Source organism: Acanthochromis polyacanthus, chromosome 20 (assembly GCF_021347895.1).
Source record: "Acanthochromis polyacanthus isolate Apoly-LR-REF ecotype Palm Island chromosome 20, KAUST_Apoly_ChrSc, whole genome shotgun sequence".
NCBI classification, from domain to species: Eukaryota; Metazoa; Chordata; class Actinopteri; family Pomacentridae; genus Acanthochromis; species Acanthochromis polyacanthus.
The window spans coordinates 2,862,035-2,889,935 of NC_067132.1; the positions used below are offsets into that span (position 1 = coordinate 2,862,035).

The 27,901-nt window shown below is 41.5% G+C and overlaps 1 protein-coding gene across 1 annotated transcript in view; it reads right to left on the reverse strand.

The window, feature by feature from the left end:
- Window positions 1–602: 602 nt before the first annotated feature.
- Window positions 603–27,901, reverse strand: part of frrs1b (ferric-chelate reductase 1b) — a 29,148-nt gene continuing 1,849 nt past the window's right edge. Inside the window, exons 3-15 of the mRNA XM_051940039.1 lie at window positions 27,373–27,467; window positions 26,232–26,367; window positions 20,675–20,863; window positions 19,442–19,540; window positions 19,206–19,344; window positions 16,833–16,946; window positions 15,632–15,747; window positions 15,366–15,452; window positions 6,234–6,331; window positions 6,030–6,088; window positions 5,023–5,175; window positions 2,182–2,243; window positions 603–2,091 (exon numbers count right to left, since the gene is read on the reverse strand). Of these exons, the coding sequence (XP_051795999.1) occupies window positions 1,999–2,091; window positions 2,182–2,243; window positions 5,023–5,175; window positions 6,030–6,088; window positions 6,234–6,331; window positions 15,366–15,452; window positions 15,632–15,747; window positions 16,833–16,946; window positions 19,206–19,344; window positions 19,442–19,540; window positions 20,675–20,863; window positions 26,232–26,367; window positions 27,373–27,467 (1,440 nt within the window). The 3' untranslated portion in view covers window positions 603–1,998. The remainder of the gene's footprint in view (window positions 2,092–2,181; window positions 2,244–5,022; window positions 5,176–6,029; window positions 6,089–6,233; window positions 6,332–15,365; window positions 15,453–15,631; window positions 15,748–16,832; window positions 16,947–19,205; window positions 19,345–19,441; window positions 19,541–20,674; window positions 20,864–26,231; window positions 26,368–27,372; window positions 27,468–27,901) is intronic.

The window sequence follows — 27,901 nt, forward strand, 5'->3', positions numbered from 1 at the left end:
GCAGTCAATACACTTGGCATTGCGGTGAGATGCGTGTGGTACTTGGAGATGATGTGCTGTACAGTCCAGTCCCTCTCAATTGGCTGCATTTGTTTTTGTAAGCTGAAAAACTTTTTAGCCACCTCATACTCCGTGTCAACAATAGGCGATTGTGAGAAATCCATAATGTGCTTCACAGCCTTCACGTCCAGAAGTGTGTCACTTTCTGGGTTCAGCACAACAAGTGCACGGGCCAACTCCGAGTTGCGCTCGCTGAATCTGTAGTCCATTTCTCCAAGTACTGAATCAATAGTGCTGTCGTACAGTCTCTTTAGTTCTGTTTTGTCATCGTCATCCCTGTGTCCTGTGGTTCCCACAAAGACATACTCATCCATATTGGTGGCAGCTTTGCGTCTCCGTTTGGGCGTCCTGGGTCTTAGTGAAGCGCTCTCAGTCGCGGCTGCATCCCACACACGATTAAACCCCTCATCACAGCGGAGTTTCCGAACACAAGCTGTTGCACTATCCACAATACTTAAACCTGTCATCAAGTCTGTGTCCTCTTGACGAAATACCAACAAATCAAACCAGTAGGTCATAGGTCAAGCACCGGACCAATCAGATCTGACGCAAATATACACAAATGATGCAAATATAATGAACAAATGTGCATTTTTTATTATTTTATTTTTTAATGTAGTTTACAAAGGATGATTTCACGTTCAATAATATAAATATAAGTAATCAGTTGAAAACAAAATTTGGCACAAAGGCTTGGCCTGCTTGTTGGTGAGTGGAGGGGGACACAATAACTCATTTGGGGGGGCATGGCCTGCGAATGACCCCCCATGATGCCGACCCTGGTGGCAGCACAGTCTCCAGACTTAAACCCATGGAGCTGGTCTGGATGAACTGGACAGAAGAGTGAAAGCAAAGAACCTACAAGAACCACACATTTATGGAAACTTCTGCTTCAGAGTTGGGAAGAACTTTCTGAAGAATATTTGACTTCCATTGTAGAAAGAATGGAAGAATGGTGTGTTCAGCTGTTATATCCGTCAAAGGTGGCTACTTTGATGAGTCAAAAGTTTAGAATACATATTGGTTTCTAAATTGATTTTTTTTTCATTTGTTTATTTGTTCTATGCTTTCATTTGCAGTTAACATGCATAATTTCCAATAAAAAACTGGAAAAACTGGGGTGTTCTAAAACTTTTGACCAGTAGTGTATACTAGAAACTCAAAAGACAAACTTGTGCAAACATTTGGAAACAACAAACTGAACTTCCTGTTCCTGTTAATGTTTTGTCAGAACCTTATTCATTATTGATTTGTCTCAATAATCCAACCTGTTACAAACTGAATCATAGTTAAATTTTACTTTTTTGGACATTATAAATTTGTAATAGATGTGAAATTGCAGGGAAAAGTTAGGGTTTTATGTTATTTGTTTAGTTATGGTTTTATGTTATTCTATCTTTGATCTGCCAATGGGACTTGAGATGGAAATTAGCCGCATGGCTGCAATCTCTCATCTTTACATGAAAATGTACGTTAATACGAACTGTCCCATTCTAAAAATAAATAAATGAAATGAAAAAAAGAACAGTTTTAGAAGAATCTGGCTGCAACCTGTGTCTTGCATTAGTCTGCATGCAGTTCATACTTGTGTGGTGTTTAAGGTGATACAGCAATGTTACTAGGTTTGGCATAGTAAGATTCTCATTGGAACACGTTCAGATGCTCAAGGTTCAAGGCTACTTTATTTATACCTGTGGGTAGATTTGTTTTAAAGATTGTTTTTTTTTTTAAAATGCTGACAGATATAATAGAAAGAAGTGTGTGTCTTATAGGGGCTACACAGACAGAGATTCCTTCATTTAATAGTAAAATTAACAATTTGCACTTAAATAATATGACAGTTATATGACAGGAAAACCTATTCCTAAACAACAGAAATTAGACACTGTATATATAAAACAAGGACATTCTATCACTGGTGAAAACTGAACTTGTGAACTATAAACTTGCAATGGCATTTATAAATGCAGCCAGGAACCCTGTATTTCCTGTCAGAAACACCAGTAGCACCATTTTCTTGACTTTGGAAATCTGAAAGGAACCAATAACATTAGAGAAAGACAAAAAAACTAAACAAAACAGAAACAATGAAAATATTAGCTGAAACGGTTGAAGTTTCACCTTTCCATGCTGCTGCTCCTCTAACTGAGCAAACGAAGTGCTTTCTTTGTCCTCGTTGTTTCCTGTGGACACATATGTCATTTTGAGTCAGGCATGTTTGTTGTGTACAAAATGGAAAAACACAAAATAAGAATTTATAATTTTATATGGAAAAAAACAAATTGTATCCATGTCCCAGAAATCTTTTTGTAATGGGTAGCTTAGTTGAAAGTGATTTCTGGGACACTGGGTCATTTCCTCCTGGAAAAAAGTGTGACTGGACTCCAAAGCTTTCTGAGTTATTTAATGTAAAGCAGTGGATTTATCACATGTCAACAGGTTTACTACAGTGTATTTAAAAATAACTTTCAATTTTACTCAATTGTATTTATAATATTTTATAAGAATCTTTCTCTAACAAATGCCATGTGGTGCTGGGTTTTAGGCAGCCATGTTGATTTTAGGCTTGAAAACAGCAAAAATGTCAACTGTGATACAAAAAGTCCCACACTTATATAGACCCTACAAATGGCAGAGGATCGGGTGGGAGTGGTCAGGTCTAATGACACAAGATGAAGGTCACTTCAGCTTGTAGCCTCTAAATCAGTGATCTTCATTTTTAGTTTTTCTTTGAGCCACAAGCCACCAAAAGTCAGCCTAAAAATGAAGCATGTCTGTGTACTAATGTTTCATCCCACAACATCTATTTTGTAGTTGAGCCAATACAAGGATAATTAAAAACATTCTAATGTTAAAAGAAATAACAACGACACTGGTGTCCTAAATCATAGGACAATTTATATGAGGTTTGTCATTAAATGGCTAGTGTAGAGAGTTGACATTTCCAAGCTACACTCAACAAAAATATAAACACAACACTTTTGTTTTTGCTCCCATTTTTTAATGAGATGAACTCAAAGATGTAAAACTTTTTCCACATACACAATATCACCATTTCTATCAAATATTGTTCACAAATCTGTCTAAATCTGTGATAGTGAGCACTTCTCCTTTGCTGAGATAATCCATCCCACCTCACAGGTGTGCCATATCAAGATGCTGATTAGACACCATGATTAGTGCACAGGTGTGCCTTAGACTGCCCACAATAAAAGGACACTCTGAAAGGTGCAGTTTTATCACAGCACAATGCCACAGATGTGGCCAGATTTGAGGGAGCGTGCAATTGGCATGCTGACAGCAGGAATGTCAACCAGAGCTGTTGCTGGTGTATTGAATGTTCATTTCTCTACCATAAGCCGTCTCCAAAGGCGTTTCAGACAATTTGGCAGTACATCCAACCAGCCTCACAACCGCAGACCACGTGTAACCACACCAGCCCAGGACCTCCACATCCAGCATGTTCACCTCCAAGATCATCTGAGACCAGCCACTCGGACAGCTGCTGAAACAATCGGTTTGCATAACCAAAGAATTTCTGCACAAACTGTCAGAAAGCGTCTCAGGGAAGCTCATCTGCATGCTCGTCGTCCTCATGGGGTCTCAACCTGACTCCAGTTCGTCGTAACCGACTTGAGTGGGCAAATGCTCACATTGGATGGCATCTGGCACACTGGAGAGGTGTTCTCTTCACGGATGAATCCCGGTTTACACTGTTCAGGGCAGATGGCAGACAGCGTGTGTGGGTGAGTGGTTTTCTGATGTCAATGTTGTGGATGGAGTGGCCCATGGGGGGGTAGGGTTATGGTATGGGCAGGCGTCTGTTATGGACCAAGAACACAGGTGGATTTTATTGATGGCATTTTGAATGCACAGAGATACCGTGACGAGATCCTGAGGCCCGTTGTTGTGCCATACATCCAAGAACATCACCTCATGTTGCAGCAGGATAATGCACGGCCCCATGTTGTAGGATCTGTACACAATTCTTGGAAGCTGAAAACGTCCCAGTTCTCGCATGGCCAGCATACTCACCGGACATGTCACCCACTGAGCATGTTTGGGATGCTCTGGATCGGCGTATACGACAGCGTGTACCAGTTCCCGCCAATATCCAGCAACTTCACACAGCCATTGAAGAGGAGTGGACCCCCCCCCCAATAAAACAAAACTGCACCTTTCAGAGTGTCCTTTTATTGTGGGCAGTCTTAGGCACACCTGTGCACTAATCATGGTGTCTAATCAGCATCTTGATATGGCACACCTGTGAGGTGGGATGGATTATCTCAGCAAAGGAGAAGTGCTCACTATCACAGATTTAGACAGATTTGTGAACAATATTTGAGAGAAATGGTGATATTGTGTATGTGGAAAAAGTTTTACATCTTTGAGTTCATCTCATAAAAAATGGGAGCAAAAACAAAAGTGTTACGTTTATATTTTTGTTGAGTGTATTTAGCGTTCACATTCTCACACACACACACACACACACACACACACACACACACACACACACACACACACACACACACACACACACTAATCATTTTTGGCTTTAGTCATAATGCATTGGAACAGACCAGTTGGTTTTCACACTGCAGGCAGCAGCAGCACTCCCCACTGATTGGAACAAACATAATATTTCCGGTTTACTCCAGGCATTTAAAAGTAATCCACAGCTGGCAAAAGACAACATTAAAAGGACATACTGAAGATAACACTGCTGAACTAGCGGTGTGTCTGAACAGACGTTTACACTGTGACTATCATGCATTTAGTCTCTGACATTGAGTGGCATTCAAAGACAGCGGAATCATCATCAGCAGCAATTTTGCTTCTGTGAGAGTGCAGTAAGTGCACACATTTTTTGAAATGTGTTAATTTAAGCTTAAAATCCTTCATTCCAATCAAAGAGTTTATTTTGACTTGATTTTCAGTCGGACATTGTACAGCGGCACTGACCTGTAGTACCTCTATCTCTGAATTTGCAGGAATGGATTAGTAGCAGCAGGTCTGCCAGCAAGATCCACAGCATCCATCCAGTGAGCACTGCAGGAGACCAAGGGCTGGGCAACAGCAGTGCCTGCTGACCCGGACCCTGAAACACACACACTGCTGGGAGAGAAAAGACTTTTCAGTCCTTCACCAGTTCTATAAAGGAGTACAAAAAATACTTCATGACAAATTCAAAAGACAACTTGTTGTTTGATGATCAACAAATCCCACGTGGAGAGTCCAGCCAACAATGAACTGATCCGACTAAACTGTACTATCCATGTATGCAAAGCCTGAAATTTTAACTCAAAGCTTCCTTGCTACGTTGTGCAAACTGTTCATTTTGATACGATGCTGTGCACACTGTCCTATTGCCAGGAATACTCAGTACAGCACCAAATGTACTTAACCTGCTGCTGAAAATATTCTACAAAAATGCATTAGCAATAGTTTTTTGAGAAACAATAGATAAAAGCTACAGTTGCCAGTTGTTTTACTTTTTTGTGACAAGCAAGGTTAGAAATAATACAAAATAGATGAAATAATAAAAGTCATCACGAACTCAAGACTGTCATGATATGCGTGGTCTTTTCATGAGTATATAATCTTAAGTACAGGACTGTAAATGACCTGAAAAATGAGAACCTTATCCAATAATAGCACTTTGAGACTCAGACGAGTGAAAAGTGTGTTACAAATAAATGTATTATTTTTAGTGGCAGTAATATTGTGATTAAATGTGCAATTATAATTCTGTATGTGTGCAGTGTATGGGTTGGTGGACTGGCTTTCATGGGAGACTGGGATTTTATTGAAAATTGCAATTTAAAACAATAGAATTTTGCATTCTATAGGTCATATGTAGTCGATGGTGGCAAAGAGTTATTGCTATCATCCACACTATGAGCAGCAGCAGCTTTGAGCAATCACATGGAATTTCCCCAGAAAAGATACTTTCTAATCACTCTTCTTACCAGCAAGTATCTGACCAACAGTGCCTCCTCCAAAGTGGATCCACTTGAAGATGATTCTTCTACAGGTGCAAAGACACAGAACCTGGCGTGATTTCAGCAAATGAGCATAAAAATGCAACCACTGCCTCAGAGAAGACTAAATAAGGATAAATTTAACTTTTTGATTAATGATTAATGACCAAGTCATGAAGTTTGAGTTCTTACCTGGGGGACTCTCGAGCTGGTCTAAGAATTGCCATAATTGGTTGGATGACAGACAGAGTCATGACAGCACAGCCTATGTAAGGGTGAGAACCTGAACGCTGAAGGGAAAAAGAAAACTCAGAGGAAGAGAAACTGCAGTGATATACTAAGGCAGAATTGACAATGCTAACATCATATATTCTAATATATGGAGGACAGATATATATACACACGTGGACAAAATTGTTGGTACCCCTCAGTTAAAGAAGGAAAAACCCACAATTCTCACTGAAATCACTTGAAACTCACAAAAGTAACAATAAATAAAAATGTATTGAAAATTAAATAATCAAAAACAGCCATTACTTTTGAATTGTTGATTAACATAATTATTTAAAAAAACAAACTAATGAAACAGGCCTGGACAAAAATGATGGTACCTCTATAAAAGATTGAAAACTATTTGACCAGAGTGGCATGATTAACTCAGGTGTGTCATTTAATTGACATCACAGGTGTTTCCAAACTCATAATCAGTCAGTCTGCCTATTTAAAGGGAGACAAGTAGTCACCCTGCTGTTTGGTGAAAAGGTGTGTACCACACTGAACATGGACAACAGAAAGCGAAGGAGAGAATTGTCCCAGGACATCCGAAAAAAAAAGATAGACAAACATCTTAAAGGTAAAGGCTATAAGACCATCTCTAAACAGCTTGAAGTTCCTGTGACAACAGTGGCTCATATTATTCAGAAGTTCAAGACCCACGGGACAGTAGCCAACCTCCCTGGACGTGGCCGCAAGAGGAAAATTGATGACAAATTGAAGAGACGGATCGTTGGAATTGTATCCAAAGAGCCCAGAGCAACCTCCAAAGAAATTAAAGGTGAACTCCAAGGCCAAGGTACATCAGTGTCAGATCGCACCATTCGTCGTTGTTTGAGCCAAAGTGGACTTCATGGGAGACGACCAAGGAGGACACCACTGCTGAAAAAACTCATAAAAAAGCGAGACTGGAATTTGCAAAAATGCATGTTGACAAGCCACAAAGCTTCTGGGAGAATGTCCTTTGGACAGATGAGACCAAACTGGAGCTTTTTGGTAAGGCACATCAACTCTATGTTCATAGACTCAAAAACCAAGCATACGAAGAAAAGAACACTGTCCCTACGGTGAAACATGGAGGAGGCTCAGTAATGTTTTGGGGCTGCTTTGCTGCATCTGGCACAGGGTGTCTTGAAAGTGTGCAAGGTACGATGAAATCTGAAGACTATCAAGGCATTCTGGAGAGAAATGTGCTGCCTAGTGTCAGAAAGCTTGGTCTCAGTCGCAGGTCATGGGTCTTCCAACAGGACAACGATCCAAAACACACAGCCAAAAACACCCAAGAATGGCTGAGAGAAAAGCGTTGGACTATTCTAAAGTGGCCTTCTATGAGCCCAGATCTGAATCCCATTGAACATATGTGGAAGGAGCTGAAACATGCCATTTGGAGAAGACACCCATCAAACCTGAGACAACTGGAGCTGTTTGCTCATGAGGAGTGGGCCAAAATACCTGTTGACAGCTGCAGAACGCTCATTGACAAATACAGAAATCGTTTAATTGCAGTGATTGCCTCAAAAGGTTGTGCAACAAAATATTAAGTTATGGGTACCATCATTTTTGTCCAGCCCTATTTCATTAGTTTGTTTTTTTAAATAATTATGTTAATCAACAATTCAAAAGTGATGGCTGATTTTGATTATTTAATTTTCAATAAATTTTTATTTATTGTTACTTTTGTGAGTTTCAAGTGATTTCAGTGAGAATTGTGGGTTTTTCCTTCTTTAACTGAGGGGTACCAACAATTTTGTCCACGTGTGTATATATATATATATATATATATATATATATATCCTTAATTTTCAAAGAAAAGCAGTTTTTTGCAATGAAGATAACATTAAATTTATCAGAAATCCAGTGTAGACCTTGTTTATGTGGTAAGTGACTATTCTATGTGGAAACGGCTGATTTTTAATGGAATATCTCCATAGGGGTACAGAGGAACATTTCCAGCAACCATCACTCCTGTGTTCTAATGCTACATTGTGTTAGCTAATGGTGTTGAAAGGCTCATTGATGATTCGAAAACCCTTGAGCAGTTATGTTAGCACATAAACAAAAATGGGACTTTTCATGGAAAACATGAAATTGACTGGGTGACCTGAAGTTTTGAACAGTGGTGTATGTATATCCCACTAATTGGGAGGGAAGACTTTTGTAGTCTAATGGTGATAATATCTATAGTTGATGTTCAGGAGCAGGACCACGCCCCTTCCTGTCATGTGAGTATTCATAGCACTCTGCCCTTCCCACTTATTCATTCTTGCTTCTTGTACACCAGATTGACTGGGAAATCAAAAGCATCACCTTCCAACTCAGCTCCTTCCTCATCATTACGGTTAGGTACAATGCTCGCCTTACTGCTGATGCTGCACCAAGCCACCTGTCCATCTAATGTTCCTTTCTTCCATCACTCATGAACAAGATCCCAAGCAGCACTCAGCTCTGTACAGACATACTCCTTCTGTCAGTTTTAGTGGTTTCTTGTCAATGATGGTCGCCAAGCCTCCTGAGTTCTCATAGTTCCTCAACAGCCATTTTCAGTCATATTCAAAATCTACCCTACCTGTATCACCGCTCTTTTGTAAAGCCATGAATGGTCAAGAAATAAAGTCTTTGTTCACTCTGATAACCTCACCCTCGTCATCTTTATTAACAAAAATTGAAGCTACTCTCCTGCATTGATGCCTTTCGTGCGGAGCCTTGCGTGGGAGTGAGTCACCGCCCTGTTCATCACCCAGCCTGTCCTCAAACAAAAAACAACCACATAGGTCGTCTGTACACGCCCGTATTACGACCGAGTGTTACGTTTTGACGTTAAGCGACCTCTAGCGGGTGAGTAAATATCGAGACTCCGGTGAAACGTCACCATGAACAAACTTTTATCTAACACAGCCGTTTCGGGAATTAAATCCCGTAATGCGTTCCTTCTCCCTGTAGGGGCGCTCACGTAAATACGCTCTCATGGGTCGTATTCCAATGCACGTTACATATGACCTGTGTGGCTGTATGAATTTGAGGACTTGTTGCATCATCCTTGCCTAACACTTGCTGGGCTACTGCAACAACATTGCTGACTCTCGAAGCATTCTTCACTGGCTCCATAATAGATTCCACCCTTCCTTTCCATCATTCAACGTAGCTACATTATCCATATTGTTCACTTCCATGTGGGCCTCAGAATACCCACATGAAAACCATTTTTTTAATAATTATAGTCAAATTCCACTGTCATCTGTCCTCCTATCCCAGTGCATAAGCACATTCTAATGCCATACATCTCAACCTCTAGCCCGTACTCTGAAATTCATGTTTTTGTTGGTCTTCCCTTGTTCATGCAATGCACAGAGCTCATTGCAATGCTGACCACTGAGTCAAGTTTGAGTCAGAGCACCGTCCTACCGCACCCCTACTGTATCCTGTATCGGACCTTCCTTCATCTCTGAAGACTCCCTGTTCTATTCACTCAAACAAAGCCAAGCCAATCAAGTGGGCAATCCAATGCCCGTTACATTCTTCAAACTAGATTCACATGTAAGCCCATACAAATCTGTAGTACACTATGTACAAACCAGAAAATTGCAGAATGCTTCACTTTCTGACCCTCTGTTACAGACCAGTCAAGTTGCAATCTTGTATGGATTCCTCCTCTTCTTTAAATCCCAGCTTGATCCCGTACCACTCCTTTCTTATTATCCAGTGGAGGGGTTCCACACCACCTAATCAAGGTCAACAGGTCTTGACTAACTGCTTCTTATCCACGCCAGCCTTCAAGACCTGTGCTATGCCCACTCTTCGTTTCATTCTTATGGGAGGCTTTCTGGGGTTCCCATGGCCCAGGAGCCACCAATGATCACTGACTAAGCCTTCAGCTTAACTCGTTCACCACTAACCAAAGGCTGATTTCCATCCAATAAACCATCAAGCTTCAAATTGATGGTGTGGTACTTGCTAGTAAAATGAACCTAAAAGGAGCTACGGAAGTTGGGAGAATGTCTATCATAAGAGGAGAAGCAGCAGGTGGTATATGAACATCAGTGTCCCATAAAGACTGACAAAACAGTGAGAGTATAAATAAAGTCATTACATCTTCCCAAGTACACATTTTCGTGGTCATAAGAACCTTAACCCTTTAAGCTTCAGTCAATTCCAGCCGTTTTCAGTACAAAAAATCGCTAATATTCTATTTTTAAATAAAAAAAATGACGAAAAATACAGGGAATATTGGACGCGCATCGCGAGGTGCATTTCCTTGAAAACGACCGATTTGTGGATTTTATACCGACTTCAGGACATGTTTTGGACAAAATAGTTTACTGGCTTGTGTTGTCTGGATGTAAAAGGTTGGATTATGGCCGTTTTTTGTGGAATCTTTTTTTCTGTGTGTAATAATGAACCCGGAAATGTGAGTCGCGCTGTGTGCGTTGAAGCCGTGTATAGAGAACGGATGGATGGATATTTGTTTTTGTCGGACAAATGTGTTTTTCTCACCTGCTGTGGTAATCACATCTGAAAGTGGTTTATACCAGCGGATTCATGAGAATCTAAGCTTTCCATCGGCGTATAGTGTTTGTATAATCGGGTTTGCAGCCGTCGGACATTCTTGAAATTCCTATGCAAATTAGTAGGTGTACTGCCGGCGGTACACCTACGACGCACTGAAGCGTAAAGGCTTAAGATCATTTGTGACTGGTAAAAGACGAGAAATCTTCTCTTAACCTAGTGTTCTTTTTCGTGACCTGAAAATGGCTCCACTCTGTCCATGTCCGTTTCGACCAACTTGGACAGGCCTACTCAACTATCACTAGATCCAACAATCAGATGCATCACCACTGCATTACGTAAGTAACTTTCAGGTAAATAGTAACTTGGTGCAACTTTCCAAATTCTCATTCTTTGCTAAATTAAATTTCTCAGAATTCCAAGTTGCACAAGACCTACACATTATTAGTCAGGTGGTTTGAAAGTTGTGGATGATTAGCATACACCTCCATACCCAACTCTAAGCACTTTCAGTAAGCAGGAGTTCAGCCATTGGGAAAAAAAAACCTGAAAACAGATTGTGTTGGTGTCTTTCCTGAGAGCACAGCCTCTCCAGTGAGTCAGGACGAACAAATGCTTGGATGGATTCCACACTGTGACACTCATACTGCAGAACAGCATGTGACAGGAACAGGACTGAGTCATTCACAAACATACACACCACAGTGCAACTTTAGGAAAGCATGTGAATCCAACACTTTTAGCTACAAGCTAGTGCTGCAGAAAAAGTTAAATTACAGGAACACAATACTTCGGGACACAAAGAGTTTGGTTTGCTGAAGAAAGAGTATCACAGAAAGGAGTCACATCTCAGCCCTGCGACACACTGGCAACCTGTCCAGGGTGTCCCCTGCCTTCGCCCGAGTCAGCTGGGATAGGCTCCAGCACCCCCCATGACCTTAGTGAGGATAAAGCGGTGTATAGAGGATGGATGGATGGATGGAAGTCACATCTTCATCATGAAAAGTCTCCTCAAACTACAAAAAAACTCTCTACAGAGTTTTGACACTACAGAAATGCAAGCTTTGATGTCTAACAATATGCTTAATGAACTGAATGGCAGTACAGTCATTCAACAGTCAACATTATCTTTTCAAGTCAAAAGACTTGTTAGAATTTGTCAGATGTTAGAACCTTTCAGATTTGTAGGCTCTCTGGTGACCTCTGATGACCCGAAGATAAAAAAAAAAAAATGATACTAACTTGAAATGTTTAACTCATTGGCTGCCAGCCGTTTTCAGAGCAAAGAGCCCCCTACTGCCAGAGTTTTTAAGAATTTTGACAGATTTTTCAAGACCTACAGAATATCAAATTTTTAGATTACATAAACATTGAAACTATCGAAAGAAAGTGTAGATTCTCTTCTTTTATCAGGAAAAAAAGTTTGTTTCTAGCATTTTGGGTTCTAAAGTTATCGGCAGCAGAACATAGGGTAGTTTCAGCAAAAACACCTGTTTTTGACCAAAAAACAGAGGTAACGAGCTTTTTCTGCAGAGAGGCACATCAATCACTTTGATGCCAATATTTTTTGGTTTAGTGACATCCCACACAACTGAACAGTTGTTTACTCAAATGAAACAACAAAAACAACTCGGAAAAAGCATTTTGAGGTCAACTTTTTAACCTTTTGTTAGCTAAATCATTTATTTACAAACAAACAACACAAGTCAACATTTTGGTTCAGAACAATACATCTTACAAAATATAAACAAAATATTTTTAGGTGTGTGTGTGTGTGTGTGTCTGTGTGTGTGTCTGTGTGTGTGTCTGTGTGTGTATGTGTGCTCGCTCTAAACTCATCTGACTCGGCTTCGTCAGATGAGCTCAAGAGAGCGGTGGTGGCGAAACCGAAACCGAAAACTAGCGCGGCTTTGATCGCCAGCGGCTGTTGGCAACGGCACTTTTTGCTGTCGCCCCACCATGGTCACTGTCTTTGTCATTCTTTTGGCCCACCGCAACACTCTCACGTTCCAAAACTCCAGGATTTTCACCGACAAGCTCCGGCAGACTATCCTGCAGCCCCCCCAGTCAAAAAACATGATTGACGTCTATGGACGTCATTGGCAGCGAACGTTCAGATTTCAATTGACGTCTATAGACGTCAATGGCAGCGAATGAGTTAAACTGAATTTACCTGAAATTAGCAGAAATTCTACATTCAACATAAGGTTAAAATGTGCATTTTTTCCCCAATTTAATATGCTGAATGAATGGTATCAAAGTGCTGTTGCCATGCTAAAACAATCAACAATGCCAGGTGAAAGTGGATTGATTCATATATTACATCATATTACGTCCAGTTGCATCTCATCTAAATTGTCGGGAATCCTGCCTGGCCCCTCTTTCTGTCTGTTTCTCTCTCTCTTCTTCTCTCCTTCCCTTCCTCTCTCCTTCCTTCTCTCATCTCTCTCCTCTTGCCCCCCCCCCCTCTAACCCCTCTGCTCGGTCCATGTATCTCTCCTCTCTGATCTGTTTCTGTCCTGCTCTGATAAATCCCACACTCTTTTTCATTCCTGCCCTGGTGAAGACTCTGTCTCTGTTAGCCCTGCCCTGGTGAGGATTCTGCCGCTGACCCCTCTGGACTGCTGAGGTTGCCATGGTCCCATCAACTCCGCTCCGGTGAGCCGCTCCACTGCTGGACGTTGCTCTCCATGATGCACTCCTTTGCACTGGCATATTTCCTGGATCACCGGTCCTCCTTGCCTGCCTTGCCTAGCAAGGAAGAAGAAGAACTCAACAGTTGACATTTGCCCAGTGGAACACCAGGAGTCTTCTTGACCAAGAACCAGCAGGACCAACCAGAAAGACCAACGCCCATGGGAAAGAATGGAATTCAAAATGTAACTCCAGTGGCGAGTTCCTTCTAGTTCTGCACTCTGTTTGAACTGATAGTGACGAGCATCATGTTCAAGCAGAAGAACATAAGAAAAACCGCATGGATGCATCCTCCCTCGAGATACTGTCGACTTCATCATAACAACGTGTTGGAATAAGATGGACATCAACTGTAACTGAGCCATGCATGGAGCAAATTGCTGGACCGATCACCAGATGCTGAGGTTGAAAGTGGCATTCTGCCTATGTCAAAAGCACAGCAAGAAGGCGCAAGGAACTATTCAAGCTCAACATAACAAAACTGCATACCATTAGTTACAGGAAGAGCTTCAAGCAAGAGGTGGACAATGCTTTGGCCCAATAGGAGGAAAAGGAAGGTTTGACACCTAATGAGGAATGGGCAGCTCTGCAACAGTGTACACAGTATACAACACAGCTAGAACATCACTCGGCAAACCAGAAAGAATACATCAGGATTGGTTTGATCCCTCTGACCTGGGCTACAGAACCTCATGGACAGGAGAGACTGAGCCAATCAGAGAGTGCTATAGACCAGGAGCACTAGATCCACCGTTGCAGCATAGAAAGAAAACTGCAGAATGCTACAAAAATGCACCTGTGCCCTGAAGTCAGAATGGTGGGAGATGTAGCCAGATGAGCTGCAGAGAGCCACAGATAGAATTTCTACTTTTAGATATGGGAGAAAAATCTGATCATTGTTCCAAGTAATATGAAAATGTTTAGTTGAGATCACCACGCTGAAGAGCATTAAAATAGCAAGTTAAAATGTGATATTACTATGTCTCAATATCTCTGAGCTTTACTGTCTATACCACAAATCTTGCCAAATTGGTGGATTTTCATAAATGTAATTTAACCAAGATGTTTTAGATATGTCCAGAGCCTTGTGCAGCAGCATACACAGACAGCCATTCAAAGTTATTATTGTTTTCAATACTATTAGAGACTAACTCGCCGCACAGTTTAGGAGTTATTTATTCATGTCTAATTGTATTTAAATTTAACACATACAGAACCAAAGATTGGAGGTGTGTCTAGGGCCCATTAACTGGATGGAAAATAATGTGTGAAAGTGCATCAAATATTCATTGTGTGTCAGTACAGTGTCAATTTGTGAAAGCACCTTGTCAGAGCTGAACATGGAAATTATTGCTGCTGCTTCTGAAGGATTAGAGAGAGGCAGCTTCTTTGAATTTGTTGTGAACACACTATTAGAGCCATTCAAACAGTGGAGATATAATAAACAAAGTTCAGTGTTTTGTAGCGGGACTCTAGGAAAGGGTATTGGGGTTTAATGCACTTTCAAACACATAAAGCTAAAGCTCATTTTACGGTAGTCGACTTATGAGAAAATTAGCTGTCCTGTGTGACATATTTAGAGGATAAAGAGTATTTGGGAAAGAGCAGGAGGTCATGAAAAACTCAATACAGAATCAATATGCACATACACACTCATGCACAGACCTTTGATGTCCACCAATACAAGCCATAACGACACAAGGAGTTGGAGAGGTGCACGTGTGTCTGACAAAGACACTCAACAGATTCAGAGGTGCAAAGAGCCAACTAGACAGATGGATGGGCAGGTGGACACAAGGAGGGGGTAAGAACACACACACACACACACACACACACACACACACACACACTTACGTTGCTCCATCTCCTCATGTATATAAAAGGCAGCGTGAAAGCCAAAACAGTTATGCCAGCAGCCAAGACCATCATGGTTCGATGGAGCTACAAAGAAAAGGAGAGAGAGGGACTATTTAAATACTTGATGAAGAATGGATAACGACTAAGTTAAATCTAGAAATTGAAAATAGCAAACTAAGAATTTGCATCATTTTCTGAGCATATACAAGGTCTAGAAGTTTGTATTTTCTTTGCAACAAATGCAATACAATAAGTACTCTCACCTGAAACCAGAGGCTTTGTCCCAGCAGAGTTGTGTCAGGCCACAAGTGTTTGTAATGACGAGCGATGAAGATGGCTGTGCTCGTTGTCCACATCCAAGCAGTCAGCATCAACACACCTGAGAAGACACACCGCACGACCGTGAACTGGTTTACTGGGATGTGGGGCCAGTCAACACTTGAGCTTTATGGGTTACTCAGTACACAGTCCACAGTTCCCCTCACAGATTCTCAAATGGATTCAGGTCTGGACTACGGCTCGGCCACATCAAAACGTTGATGTCATTTTCAAATAACTATATCCATGGCATGAATTTGCTTGAAAACTTTTATGAATTTTGTGTCACTTTGTAGAATCCTGGAGTTCTACTACAAATACTTTTAGGCTAAATGCTGTGTGTTAAGACTAACTAATAAATGATATATTGTCTATAGAATTTTATTAATGCCTACCATATAGTGTAGCCAGTAAATACTGCATTGTAAGATGGTCTGTGCCTGGCTTTAGATTACCTAAGATGTGAATGGAACAGTCCAAGCACAAGCTCAAAACACAAATCTAGAATAGTGAGACTTTTCTATTCTGTAGCAATAGCAAAAAGTAAACTGAGAGACAATTTTCCATTGTAAAGTTACGGGAAAAATGGATGAAAAGTTTCACACCATTTCTCATTTGATTCATTGTGATGATGTAAACTGAACAAAGAGTTGCAAAGTGTTAGACACTTCACTTTGTTGCCAACTTTTCAGGATTTTACTAGTTATTTTTCCAGTTTACATGTAAATTGAAAATGTCCATAAAAATTACAGACACCGTTTATGTGGATAATTCTGAGTAAAGCACCATATGGCACAATCACACATCATACACACAATACATCTTTCTCATGTTAGGTTGGAGGTATCAGCATGTAAAATTTAATGGTAAACGACAAATGAAAACTCATGCCACAGGCGTCTGGTGTTCAGCTTAAAGGTTCATTCTTGACCCTTGAATCATGTCAAAATCAATCAATAAATAAAGCCTTCAGGGCAATATGATTAAAGTTTTGAAAATGCTGTAGGGTTAGGGTTAGGGTTAGGGTTACCTTGTCTGATCTGCCAAACACGGTGGTTTTGTAAAATGGAATGACCATAACAGTCTAGCCTTTAGCCTTGAGTCAGATCCTTTTCTGTACATATATATTAGCAAATGTCCACCCACCATGAAACTTGATAAGCAGAGGAGACCGGGAACCACAGAGATCCTCCGGATGCCCAGCAATCACCTTCTGACTGCTGGAGATAAGAGGTTGCCGATCGTGTCTGTGGATTACACCTGAGGGCAAACAAAATTATGACAACATAGGACACGCTAAATTTACAGAAAGTTTAGTTTTACATGCACAAACTTTAGAGTTAGACTATTCGACTGACTGTAAGAATGTTTTCCAGAAGTAGTAAAAGAGGAAGTAATGTACGCCATTCCTCAACACTGTGAATCATGCAATTATTGTCACTAAAAGTGTGACTGGTCAGACTAAAATAAATACAAATGACCTGAAATGCCATCAACAAAAACCACCTCAGCCTTGCTCAAAGCATCTCTGTGAACAGTCACACAGACTCCAAAGAGCACTGACTGATCCATTAGCAGTGGTGCTTGAATGTTTTTGTGACGTACAAATTCTATGACCTGAAACATTATGAGATTTTCACAACAGCTAAAGTTGATTAAGAGAACCCAATATAACAAATGAGATAAGAATGTTGTACTTGGTCTCATATTAAACCAGTTAGCATCCCAGCTTTACAAGCCAGTAAGAATTTAACCCCTGGTGTCACCTCACACCTAGCTAACCAATAATTGTCATTGCCTTATCGTGCCCCTTGTCTGCCTGCTGCTTCCACGTGAACCATTTAGAAAAAAACATGGAAAAATTAACAATCTTGGGTGTGTTTTTATTTGAACAATTGAAAAACATGAGAGAGTTGAAAAAAAACAACAACTGGTGAATGGGGGCAAAGTATGGAACCCTTTAAGAACAGAATTTAGGAAGTCAGGACGATTTTAGAGGACCTCTGATAAAGAGGCAGTGATGCGCATCATGCTAAAAAAAAAAAAAAAGTTACAAAGATTTCTCCAAAGAGTTTGGAGCCACCAATCCACAGTCAGACAGACTGCATACAAAGAGTGGAAGGACCATTAAGGGACATTGTTACTCTCTCCAGAACTTGACTAACAAACAGAAGGGCAGAACTAAGGTAACTTTAAAAGCTTCTAAAGGTCTCTCTCACATTGGCTAATGCTAATGTTCATGAGTCCACCTTCAGGAGACACTGGACAACAATGGTGTTCATAGCAAAAATGACAGTGGATGGATGAGTTTAAAACACAACATTTTAGTGAGAAGGATTGTGTTTGGAGAGAGGAAAACACCATGAGATCCCTATCCCGTCTGTGAAACTTGGTAGGCTTAGTATCATGGTTTGGGTCTTTGGGTCTGTTTTGCTGCATCTGGCCAGAAAATCTTGGGTAAGAGAGCAGGACAACCGAAGTCTTTTTATAGGTAATATTTTTGAATGCATGTTGCTTTTCTATTTTTGAGTTAATGTATTTGCAGTGGTGCTTTAGCCTGCTCTGAAGCAGCTGCGAAGGAGGACAAGGCTTTTTTAATTTCTAATATTATTATTATTATGATTATTATTATTATTTGGTTTTTTTTAGACAGTTTTGCTTTTTTGTGTCCAAATCTCAGGAGGCTAGAAAGCAAATCTTGTTCCGAAATCGCGCGATAGCTCGCGCCAAAACACTGGTTTTGGCGTGAGTTCAAGTATCTTGGCATCATGTTCACAAGTGATAGGAAAATGGAGCGAGAGATGGACCGGTGGATTGGTGCGGCAGCAGCAGTAATGCGGGCATTGTACTGATTCTGAGCCACAGGGCGAACCTCCCTATTAGTGTAATGACTGAAAGGATGAGATTGCGGCTACAAGCAAAGGACTATATATCTCGTTTGGCCTGGGAATGCCTCGGGATCCCCCAGGAAGAACTCAAAAGCATTGCTGCAGTTAGGGACATCTGGAACGACCTGTTTCAGCTGCTGTCTCTGTGACTCGACCCCGGATAAGCAGAAGAAAATGGATGGATGTATGGATGGATGGATGGATGGATGGATGGATGGATGGATGGATGGACGGACGGACGGACGGATGGATTCATTCATTTAAACATTGTGAATCTTAGGCTCTGCTGAGTGGTTTGTGATCTCAGGGACTGTCTGTGTCACGTTTGCTCAGATTGTCCCAGAGCATCACTTATGCAGAATCACTGCCAAGCACACATGCATGTCATTCCAAAATAAATGGTTAAATTTAGCAAAGTATCCTATCTAAACTGACCTCCACCTTTCCCACACTGTCAAAATCGTTCTTCCTTGTCTGTTTTTACCATGTCTCATCAATAATTCTCATGCAATGCATTTCTTGAGCTGGCCAGTTTACCTCAGTCTGTCATTTGATCTTTATGGTCTATAGCTTAATGGAACCTGGGCATCACTGCAGTTCTTTCAGTGCCACACAGTCACGCCTGGCTTACCTTGGCGAGAGCTACCATGTGCAAGGAAGAGAAAGTAGCTCTGGTTGAAGTTGAACCTGTTAGGTTGGAAGCTGTTTCTGTGGAAACGGCACTGGATGACCCCATCAGCCAGCCTCCAGGCCTTACCCCACAGAGTCTCCTGGAAACAGAGAGAGCAACACTCTCAAGTAACTTTCAGTTAAAGCTTAAAGCCACTGCTACTGTTCATGATGCTCACAATGTGTCTGTGTGTGTACCTCTGTTGTCAACTCAGGTGGTGTTCGTCCAGAGATATATGCAGCATTGATGCTAACTCGATCTCCATTATTCACACAAAGATAGACATCATCATTCCCCTACAATGGCAGAAATTTGCACTTAGTATATTCACTGTCCCTTTCTCTTCAGTCCTCAAAAGTAAAAGAACACTAAACAGTTCTCAGTAAACAAAACCAAAACAACTCTCTGAACAACGACCTGAGGTCACTTTTATATGCTTTGGTCAAGTGGGAGGTCACAACATATGGTTCCTGTTAAAAGACCAAAGTAGAAAACAGAGGGCCCCTTCAATCAATCTCCTAGACATTGGGACCTCTATTTAAACACAGCATCGAACCATTCTAGATAGTCAAGAGCAGATGAAGCACATTCAACTCCACCAAATATATCAAACATATGTCTCAGGACAGATACCACACACCCAAAAAATGAATTAAGAAGAATTTTAAGTCGCTCTAGTTAATTCTGTAGGAAGTTTTAGTTAAAGTAAAACTTCAGGAAAAGTATAAAACTGTGCCAAGTTGTCCCACTAAATTCAAAATGGGTGACTTCCTGTTGGATTTATGATATGTTCTGAGGTGCTTGATGTAAATCTTAAGATGGCACATGTGGCTACTGAATTTTGTACATGCAGTGTGACGGTAACTTCACATTCACAAGAGAAATTTTGTAGAAGCATTGTGGAGCCATTTTTCCAGAAGCAAAGAAGAAGAATCTCTAGCGATACAAACTTTACAAGCAATCAGTTTTTTCTTGGATGTAACTGTTGAAGTCATTTTTTTCTAGTTTAGGTTATTGTATTGTTAAAATGCTGACCATTAAAGTCCTGTCATTGCTTAGTGAACAATCATTTTAATATAGACAGTCAGATCAAACAGACTGACTCTTAAATGTATTGTATACAGCGCAAGCACCTGGAAAAAGCAATTTTTGTTAGGAGGATAAAAAGGACAGAGGGACAGATTTCACCATTCAAAATACTACAAGATGCTTTAAAATGAATGTCTTTCAGAATCAGTACAAACAAAAATGTAAAAAAAAAAAAAAAAAAACTTTCAAGGTTTATCATGATGCACTCCAATATTTCACATTTTGTCACATACTTCATTTTTATTATCAAGAGCCAAAATAGGTTTGTCATTTGGGGGCACGATTGCAAGATTTTGTTATGAAAAGTTGTTTGCAAAGGAATACTTCAATATGAAACTCACCATCCACTGGTCAAGAGACAGAGCAAAGGACACATAACCTTCAGCAGGCCCACTGAGTTCAAACATCACATTTCTGCCCAAGCCATCAGTAGTGAATGACAGGAAGAAACAGTATGGATCTGACTCGGGTTGACAGCTCACCGGGTCTCTGAGGCAAGATTTATTGTGGCCACACCCCACTGAAGTGAACTGAAAAGGAAAAACACAACGATTTAGTGTTCAGCTGACATTCTTTTTCCAAATGAAAATAACCAGGTAATTGTGAACTATATACACATCTTCATCTTTATCTTTAAACTGTCCTTAGAACTACTTTCATTCCGAATTTCATTTTCTTTAAGATTAAGCATAAATAAGGTTCAGTAAATTGTGTTAGGGTTACAGTCTTATTTATATGCATCTTCAGGTAATACCTTTTTTTCATTGCACATTAATGCAATCTGGATTCTTGATGCAAATATATTTTATAAATGTTTGTGTTTGTTTGACAGAACGTCATGTTTTCTGTCTCCAACAGCCTTCTGTCAAAAGTTTTGTGTCACCAGGTGTGGGTGAGATTCGCCCTGAGATGCTGAAAGCTCCGGACATTGTTCTACTGTCTGGGCTGATCCGTCTCTTCAATGTCACATGGGCATTGGATACAGTACCTGTGGAGTGGAAGACGGCTGTGGTGGTTTCCATTTTTAAAAGAGGGGACCAGAAGGTGTGCTCCAATCCAACTAAACACTTCTGAGCCTCCCCAAGAAAGTTTACTGTATAGTGAAGGGAGGGAGTCTCTGGCTGAGGAAAAAGCAGATTCCATCCTGGGCGTGGAATGGTGGACCAGCTCTTTACCAAGCTGCTGAGGAGGTCATGGGAGTTCGACCAGCCAGTCCACACGTGTTTTGTGGGTTGGGAAAAGGCCTACAACTGTGTCCCCCAAGGGGCTCTGTGGGGGTGCTGTGGGAGTATAGTTACCAGGTTCATTGACAGGAGCCACTTGGTCCCTGTACAACCACAATGCGAGCTGTGTTTGCATTCTCAGCACAAAGTCAGACATGTTTATGATGGTTATTGGACTATGCCAGGGCTGTTTCTTGTCTCTGATCCTGCTTGTGGTGTTTGTGGACAGGATCATCAAGGAGCAGCTGGGGTGAGGAGACTGTCCAGTTCGGAGAATTCAGGATTGTATCTCTACCTTTTTGCAGTTGACGTGGTACTGTTGGCTTCATCAGACCGTGACCTTCAACATGCACTGGAGTGGTTTGAAGCTGAGTGGGAAGTGGCTGAGATGCAAGTCAGTGCCTCCAAGTTGGAGGCCATGGTTCTCTGGAAACTGGTGGATCGTGAGATGTTGGGGGGGCAGTTGCTTCCCAAAGCAAAGGACTTTAAGTATCTCAGGATCTTGTTCATGCTTGAACATGAGATGGACATGTGGCTTGGTGCAACATGAGCAGTAATGCAGGCATTGCACTGGACTGTCATGGTTAAGAGGGAGCCAGAAGGCAAACTACACCCCCTGTCAAAAGTTTTAGGACACTTTCTCATTCAAATAAAGTAGAACCTGTCCTACAACTTTTGACAGGGGGTGTATCAACCAAATTTGGTACACATAAGCAGCACATCAGGCTGAACAAAAAAGTCAGTGACAGCCACATTCCAAACCCAACAGGAAGTGAGCTATTTTGCGTTGAATGTCAGATTTTGCCCATTTTTCACTTTTTTCTAGAGCGAACTCCTCCTAGGGGGAAACTCCAATTCACCTCAAATTCGGCCAGTACATACAGGAGGCCTTAATGATCCAAAGTTATTAAAGTCTTTTTTCCAAAGTCAAAGGGCGTGTCCGTGGTGGCCTCTGGAATTTTGATCCTTCGCCATGAAATTTCAAATGCTGTGTAAATGCTCTGAACATGCTCCAATCTGCCTGAAACTTTACATGAATGATCAGAGTCCTGCCCTGATCACATCCATATGATGAAATACACCCTCTGTCAAAAAATTGTAGGAGAGGTTCTACTTTATTTGAATGAGAAAGTATCCTAAAACTTTTGACAGGGGGTTTATCTTCCTACCTACCAGTCCATCTACATTCCAATCCTTTCCTATGGCCATGAGCTCTGGGTTGTGATGAAAGAAACAAGACTGTGGGTACAAGTGGCTAAAGTTTCTTCCATACAGTTGCTGGGCTCAGCCTTAAGGTATGTGTCCAATAGATCCGGCAATTTCCCGCATCCCACACATTGTCTGTGTGAAACGCACTGTGTTGCATGTTGGTCCAGTTGCAGTGCGTTTCGAGCTGCGATCTGGTGTGTCTCCTAGGAGTGGGCCGCATCTCATTTGCATAAAGTAGACTTGATTTCTACTTGATGCAAATTCGATGTGACGTGCGAAGGTCCAACGCATTGCAAAACTTTCATCAAATGTCTAAACTAGCCATCAGTGAACTAAAATAAGGACAGATTCAGCTGCTGCACTGGTTATTTCTCGCCTCAAATGCTTTCAGAAATACTTTTCGCTGAACTGTTTTCGGAATAAAAGACAAAGTTTGCGACCAAGCTGGCATGTTGGTCAGTTTGAAACCCAGACAGCTCCCAGTCCTGTCTACCCCATCAAGGGTAGACAGGACAGTTCGAGAAGGAGGACAGCAGGAATTGAAAACGGCTACTGGCCTCAAGTACACGCCCACCAAGCGGGCGATTTTCAGATGCGACACGTTTACATGCGGGAAAAACACATCTTGTGGACATGTAGCATTAGAGATATGGTGAGAAGCTTAGCCTAATGAGGTCTATGTTTCAACTTTCCATTTTGACCACTTTTGGCTTTAACTTTATATTTCACCTTATAAATGGTTTATCTTGCCTTGCTTGGAGTCCTTTTTTTCAGCATAGTCTCACTTGTGTGATCCTACAATTATTTATTTGTTTTTGATATAACGTATGAACACACAGGAACTAAAACTGCAAAAGAAATACAAAATCTGAGCAGGAAAAAGTTAGATTTTTTTTTACTGTGGAAACCACAAAACAGCGAATCTTTTTTTTTTAACTGTTACGTTCTTTGGTGTGTGTATTTGAAGATCGGTTGCCCCCTACTGGTTGGTCGGTGAGCTGCTCTCCATGGAAGCTGCAAGAGGTAACTGAGGAACTGTCCTGTTCCATCTCCTGCAGTGTCCCTAACTCTGACCTGTGAGGTGCTCATCAGTGCTCAGAGAAGTGATCCCTCCTTGGCAAAATTTTTCAAGTCCACTGGAGAAGCGAACAGTAAGTGTAATGATAAGAAGCAGACCTTTTTCTTCAATAGTGGCATGCTAATTTGTAAGTGGGCTCCACAGATAGACAGAGCATCAGCTGAATCTGATGAGGACTGGAGAGTAGTGTATCAAATTGTTGTACCTGTTTGTTGTCGACAGCATGTGCTAGAATTAGCACATGAGCATGTGTGGTCTGGGCATTTGGGTGTCACCAAGACTTGTGACCGCATCCTCAAGCATTTCTTCTGGCCAGGCATGATGTAATTCAGCTGATGTAATTCAGTTCTGTAACACTTGCAGCACCTGTCAGGTTGTGGGAAAACCAAACCAAACAGTGCCTCCCTCCAGCCCCTCTGCACCCTATTCCTGCAGTTATTGAGCCATTTGACCGGGTGATTGTGGATTGTGTGGGTCCACTGCCTAGAACAAAGTCTGGTAACTAGTTTCTGTTGACTGTCATGTGCATGTCCACCTGTTTGTCCGAGACCATCCCATTAAGGAAGATCACTGCACCTGCCATCAGTAAGGCATTGATGAGGTTTTTCACCACTTTTGGGTTGCTTAAGGTTGTACAGACAGATTAAGGGACAAATTTTATGTCTAGAACATTCAAGGAGACTTTGCATTCACTTGGTGTCACTTACTCCACATCTTCTGCTTATCACCCGGAGTCACAAGGAGCACTTGAATGCTGGCATCAGACATTGAAGTCCATGCTTAAGAAATACTGCCATGACACAGGGAGGGACTGGGATGACGATGAGCCTTTTGTACTCTTTGTCATTTGTGATACCTAGCAGGCAAGGGCGTCAGTTTGTTTTTAAAAGTGGGGGGGATGGAGACCACAGCCATTGTCAGATGGAAATGCACACCCTGGGTGGCGTGCTGGGTAATCGGGAACACCGGGGATATCCCCGGTGGGCCGCTTTATTGTTGGGCCGCTCCAGTCATAAAATAATAATAATAATAATAATGCTTTAAATCATGGGTCTCAAACTCGCGGGCCAACTGCGGCCCGTGGGACGATATTTTGTGGCCCTCTACTTGAGATCAAAGTTTAGCATTGGTGCGGTACGCCTGCTTTTCTCATATGCTTCTGTGTCGTTGGTAAGACAGCACTTTGAGAAAATGTCGAAGAACGGCGGCAAAATGCCACAAGCTGGGCTCGAACTCACAACCACTGCACCAAAGGCGGAGGCTCAACCTGTTGAGCCATCAGTACATGCGAGTAGAGGGGTCTGTGGGCCGCTATAGTACTAATTCTCCCGGGCCGAAATTTCGCCCCTGCATGCCTCCGGTCGGCGCTTCCACTTGGCACGGGCGCAAATGGCGCAAATTTAGCATCTGCACGTTTTTTTTAACCTCACGAAGGTGTGCTGCGTGTCTGTGTAACTCTCGGCCGAGTGCGGATGGTGCGTTCAGGAGCGTCGGAATTTTCTATACTGCTGAAAATAACTGGGTTTACAACGGCTTACATGTGAAGAATTTGAATGTGTTGGAGACAAAATGACCCCTGACAAAAAGTGGGGGGGACACATCCCCACCGTCCCCCCCCTAAACTGACGCCTATGCTAGCAGGAGTCACTGGGGTTCAGTTCAAGTGTTAAAGGAACAGTTTGTCAGGTTCCTCTAAAACTAACCTGTCTGATTTTGTCTCCAAGTGTAAAGACAGGCTGCAGTGTGCATTTGTATTGGCAAAGCAGGCCCTCTCGTCCTCTCAGAGCAGTATGAAGAGACGATATGATGAATAAATGCTCAAGAGGTGGTTCCACCCTGGGGATCGAGTGTTGGTCTTGTTGCCCATGGCCGGTTCTTCTCTCTCTGCTCGTTTTCAGGTCCATATGTGGTAGACAGCAAAATATCTCACACAAACTATGTCATCCGGACACCGGATCGCCAGAGGAAAACCTGTTTGTGTCACGTTAATATGTTGAAGTCTTATCGCTCCAGGGAAACTTTTGAGAATGTTCGGCAGGAGTGATGAAACCTGTCTGATCCATGTGAATAATAGATTCTATACATTCATTTAGCCTTTTTGCAAGTATTTTCGCAAATATCTTAAAATCCAGCTTGAACATGGAAAATGGACAATATGATGAAGGCTCAGTTTCGTCCCTGTCCTGCAAGAGTGAAATATGTGCATCATATACGGTTGGAGGAAGTCTTTCAGATTCCATTGAGTGGGAAAGCATTCTGTGAAAAATATTTTTGAGAAAATAACTGTAATTATTAGCCAAAATGAAAAGAATGCACATTACAAGACATTAAACACAACTCTTTTTTTCTCTCTAATCGACATTGTTTGATTTGATGTCAGGCACTGACCGGTGTAGACAAAGCAGTGGGGCTGGTGGTTTGAGCAGGAACAGCGGTGGATGGAGCAGCCGTCACTCCTCTCAGAAATACAACTGGACCTGCAGTCCTCACCCAGTACATCTCGTACTGCTGCACCACTGTCACCCTGCAACAACACATCAAACACACCTTGAGATACTTGAATATGACTCAAAGTGAAACACTGTATAATAGACCCAAGCCCTCCTGGTATCCTCTAACCCCGCATCCCCACTCTCACCCCACCTGGACCAGGCAGATGGTGAGCCCGATCTCACGAGGATTCGTGGAACTGTCACGTAAGTTTTAGTTTCGGTTTCGTGCGCACCAACACGATTTCGTCATGTTTTTCGTGCCGCTCACCACGAAATGCGCACCAATGTATTTTAAACGGCGGACTTTTCGTGCCACTCAGAACGTATTTCAAAAGAATGTGTATATTATATTTTTAATGTAAAACCGTGGCGAATCCAACGCTATATTTTGCATGACATCGTTCCTAAACATAACCCTAACCATAATTCTAACCATAACCATAACCATAACCTAACCATAAGCCGGTGGTACACTTACCAATTTGCATAGGAATTTCAAGAATGTCCGGCGGCCGGCGGCCGCAAACGTGATCACACAAGCAGTATACGCCGATGGACAGCTTAGATCTCCATGAATCCGCCGGTATAAACCACTTTCAGATGTGATTACCACAGCGAAAAACATTTCGTGGTGAGCGGCACGAAAAACATGACGAAATCGTGTTGGTGCGCACGAAACCGAAACTAAAACTTACGTGACAGTTTCACGAATCCCCGTGAGACCGGGTTGAGATGGTCACCTTCCACTGACATTTATATGGTCTTCACCTTACTATGTTTAGTGCTATGAGGTGAACATTGTGAATTGGTGATATATAAATAGAACTGAATTTAAAAATGTAATTTAATTTGAGAATGAACAAAAGCATAGCAAATGGCACTATTAATAAACTCCATCTGCTTTACTGTACTATGTTCAGAAACCCATATTACGAGGTTTGTCAATAAATTTAGGAGTGAAAACATGTCTTTCTATAATAATCAGTGTAACCATGCACTCCAGCGTGGCTTTAAACTGAAGCATAATGAGTACTCACAGGAACTGAACTCTTGATGGAGGGTTTTTTGGAGCGTGCCACATAACCTGAATGTGAGTTTTTCTTGAACTTCTCCTGTGGCTCACTGCAGACCCCTTCAAATGACAGAGATTCACCGCACCACACAGTTAAAGGATAGAAACACAACAACCACACATAGGCTAGCAGTTTCTTACTTGCTGCTTTAGCCAATGCTTACATACAGTGAGTAATAATGACGTGCAATAGGAGGGGAAGAGTAACATTTCATTCTTAGTAAAGTACAACATTTTTATTCCTGTTTGTCCTTCAGTCAGCAGACATGGAAATCTTTTTCTCAACTTTTCTAAAAATCTCAGAGGTGAATGAAGTCACATTTGGCATATTGTCAATATTGTTGGGAGGCTACGTATGTGTGCTAAAGTATTACATGAATTAATTTTAATGAAATAAGGCATTTGGTTGTATTTTATTTAGTGCTGTTATATTCATAAATTATTGTGTCCATATATATATACATATACATATATATATATATGCAACCAAGTAT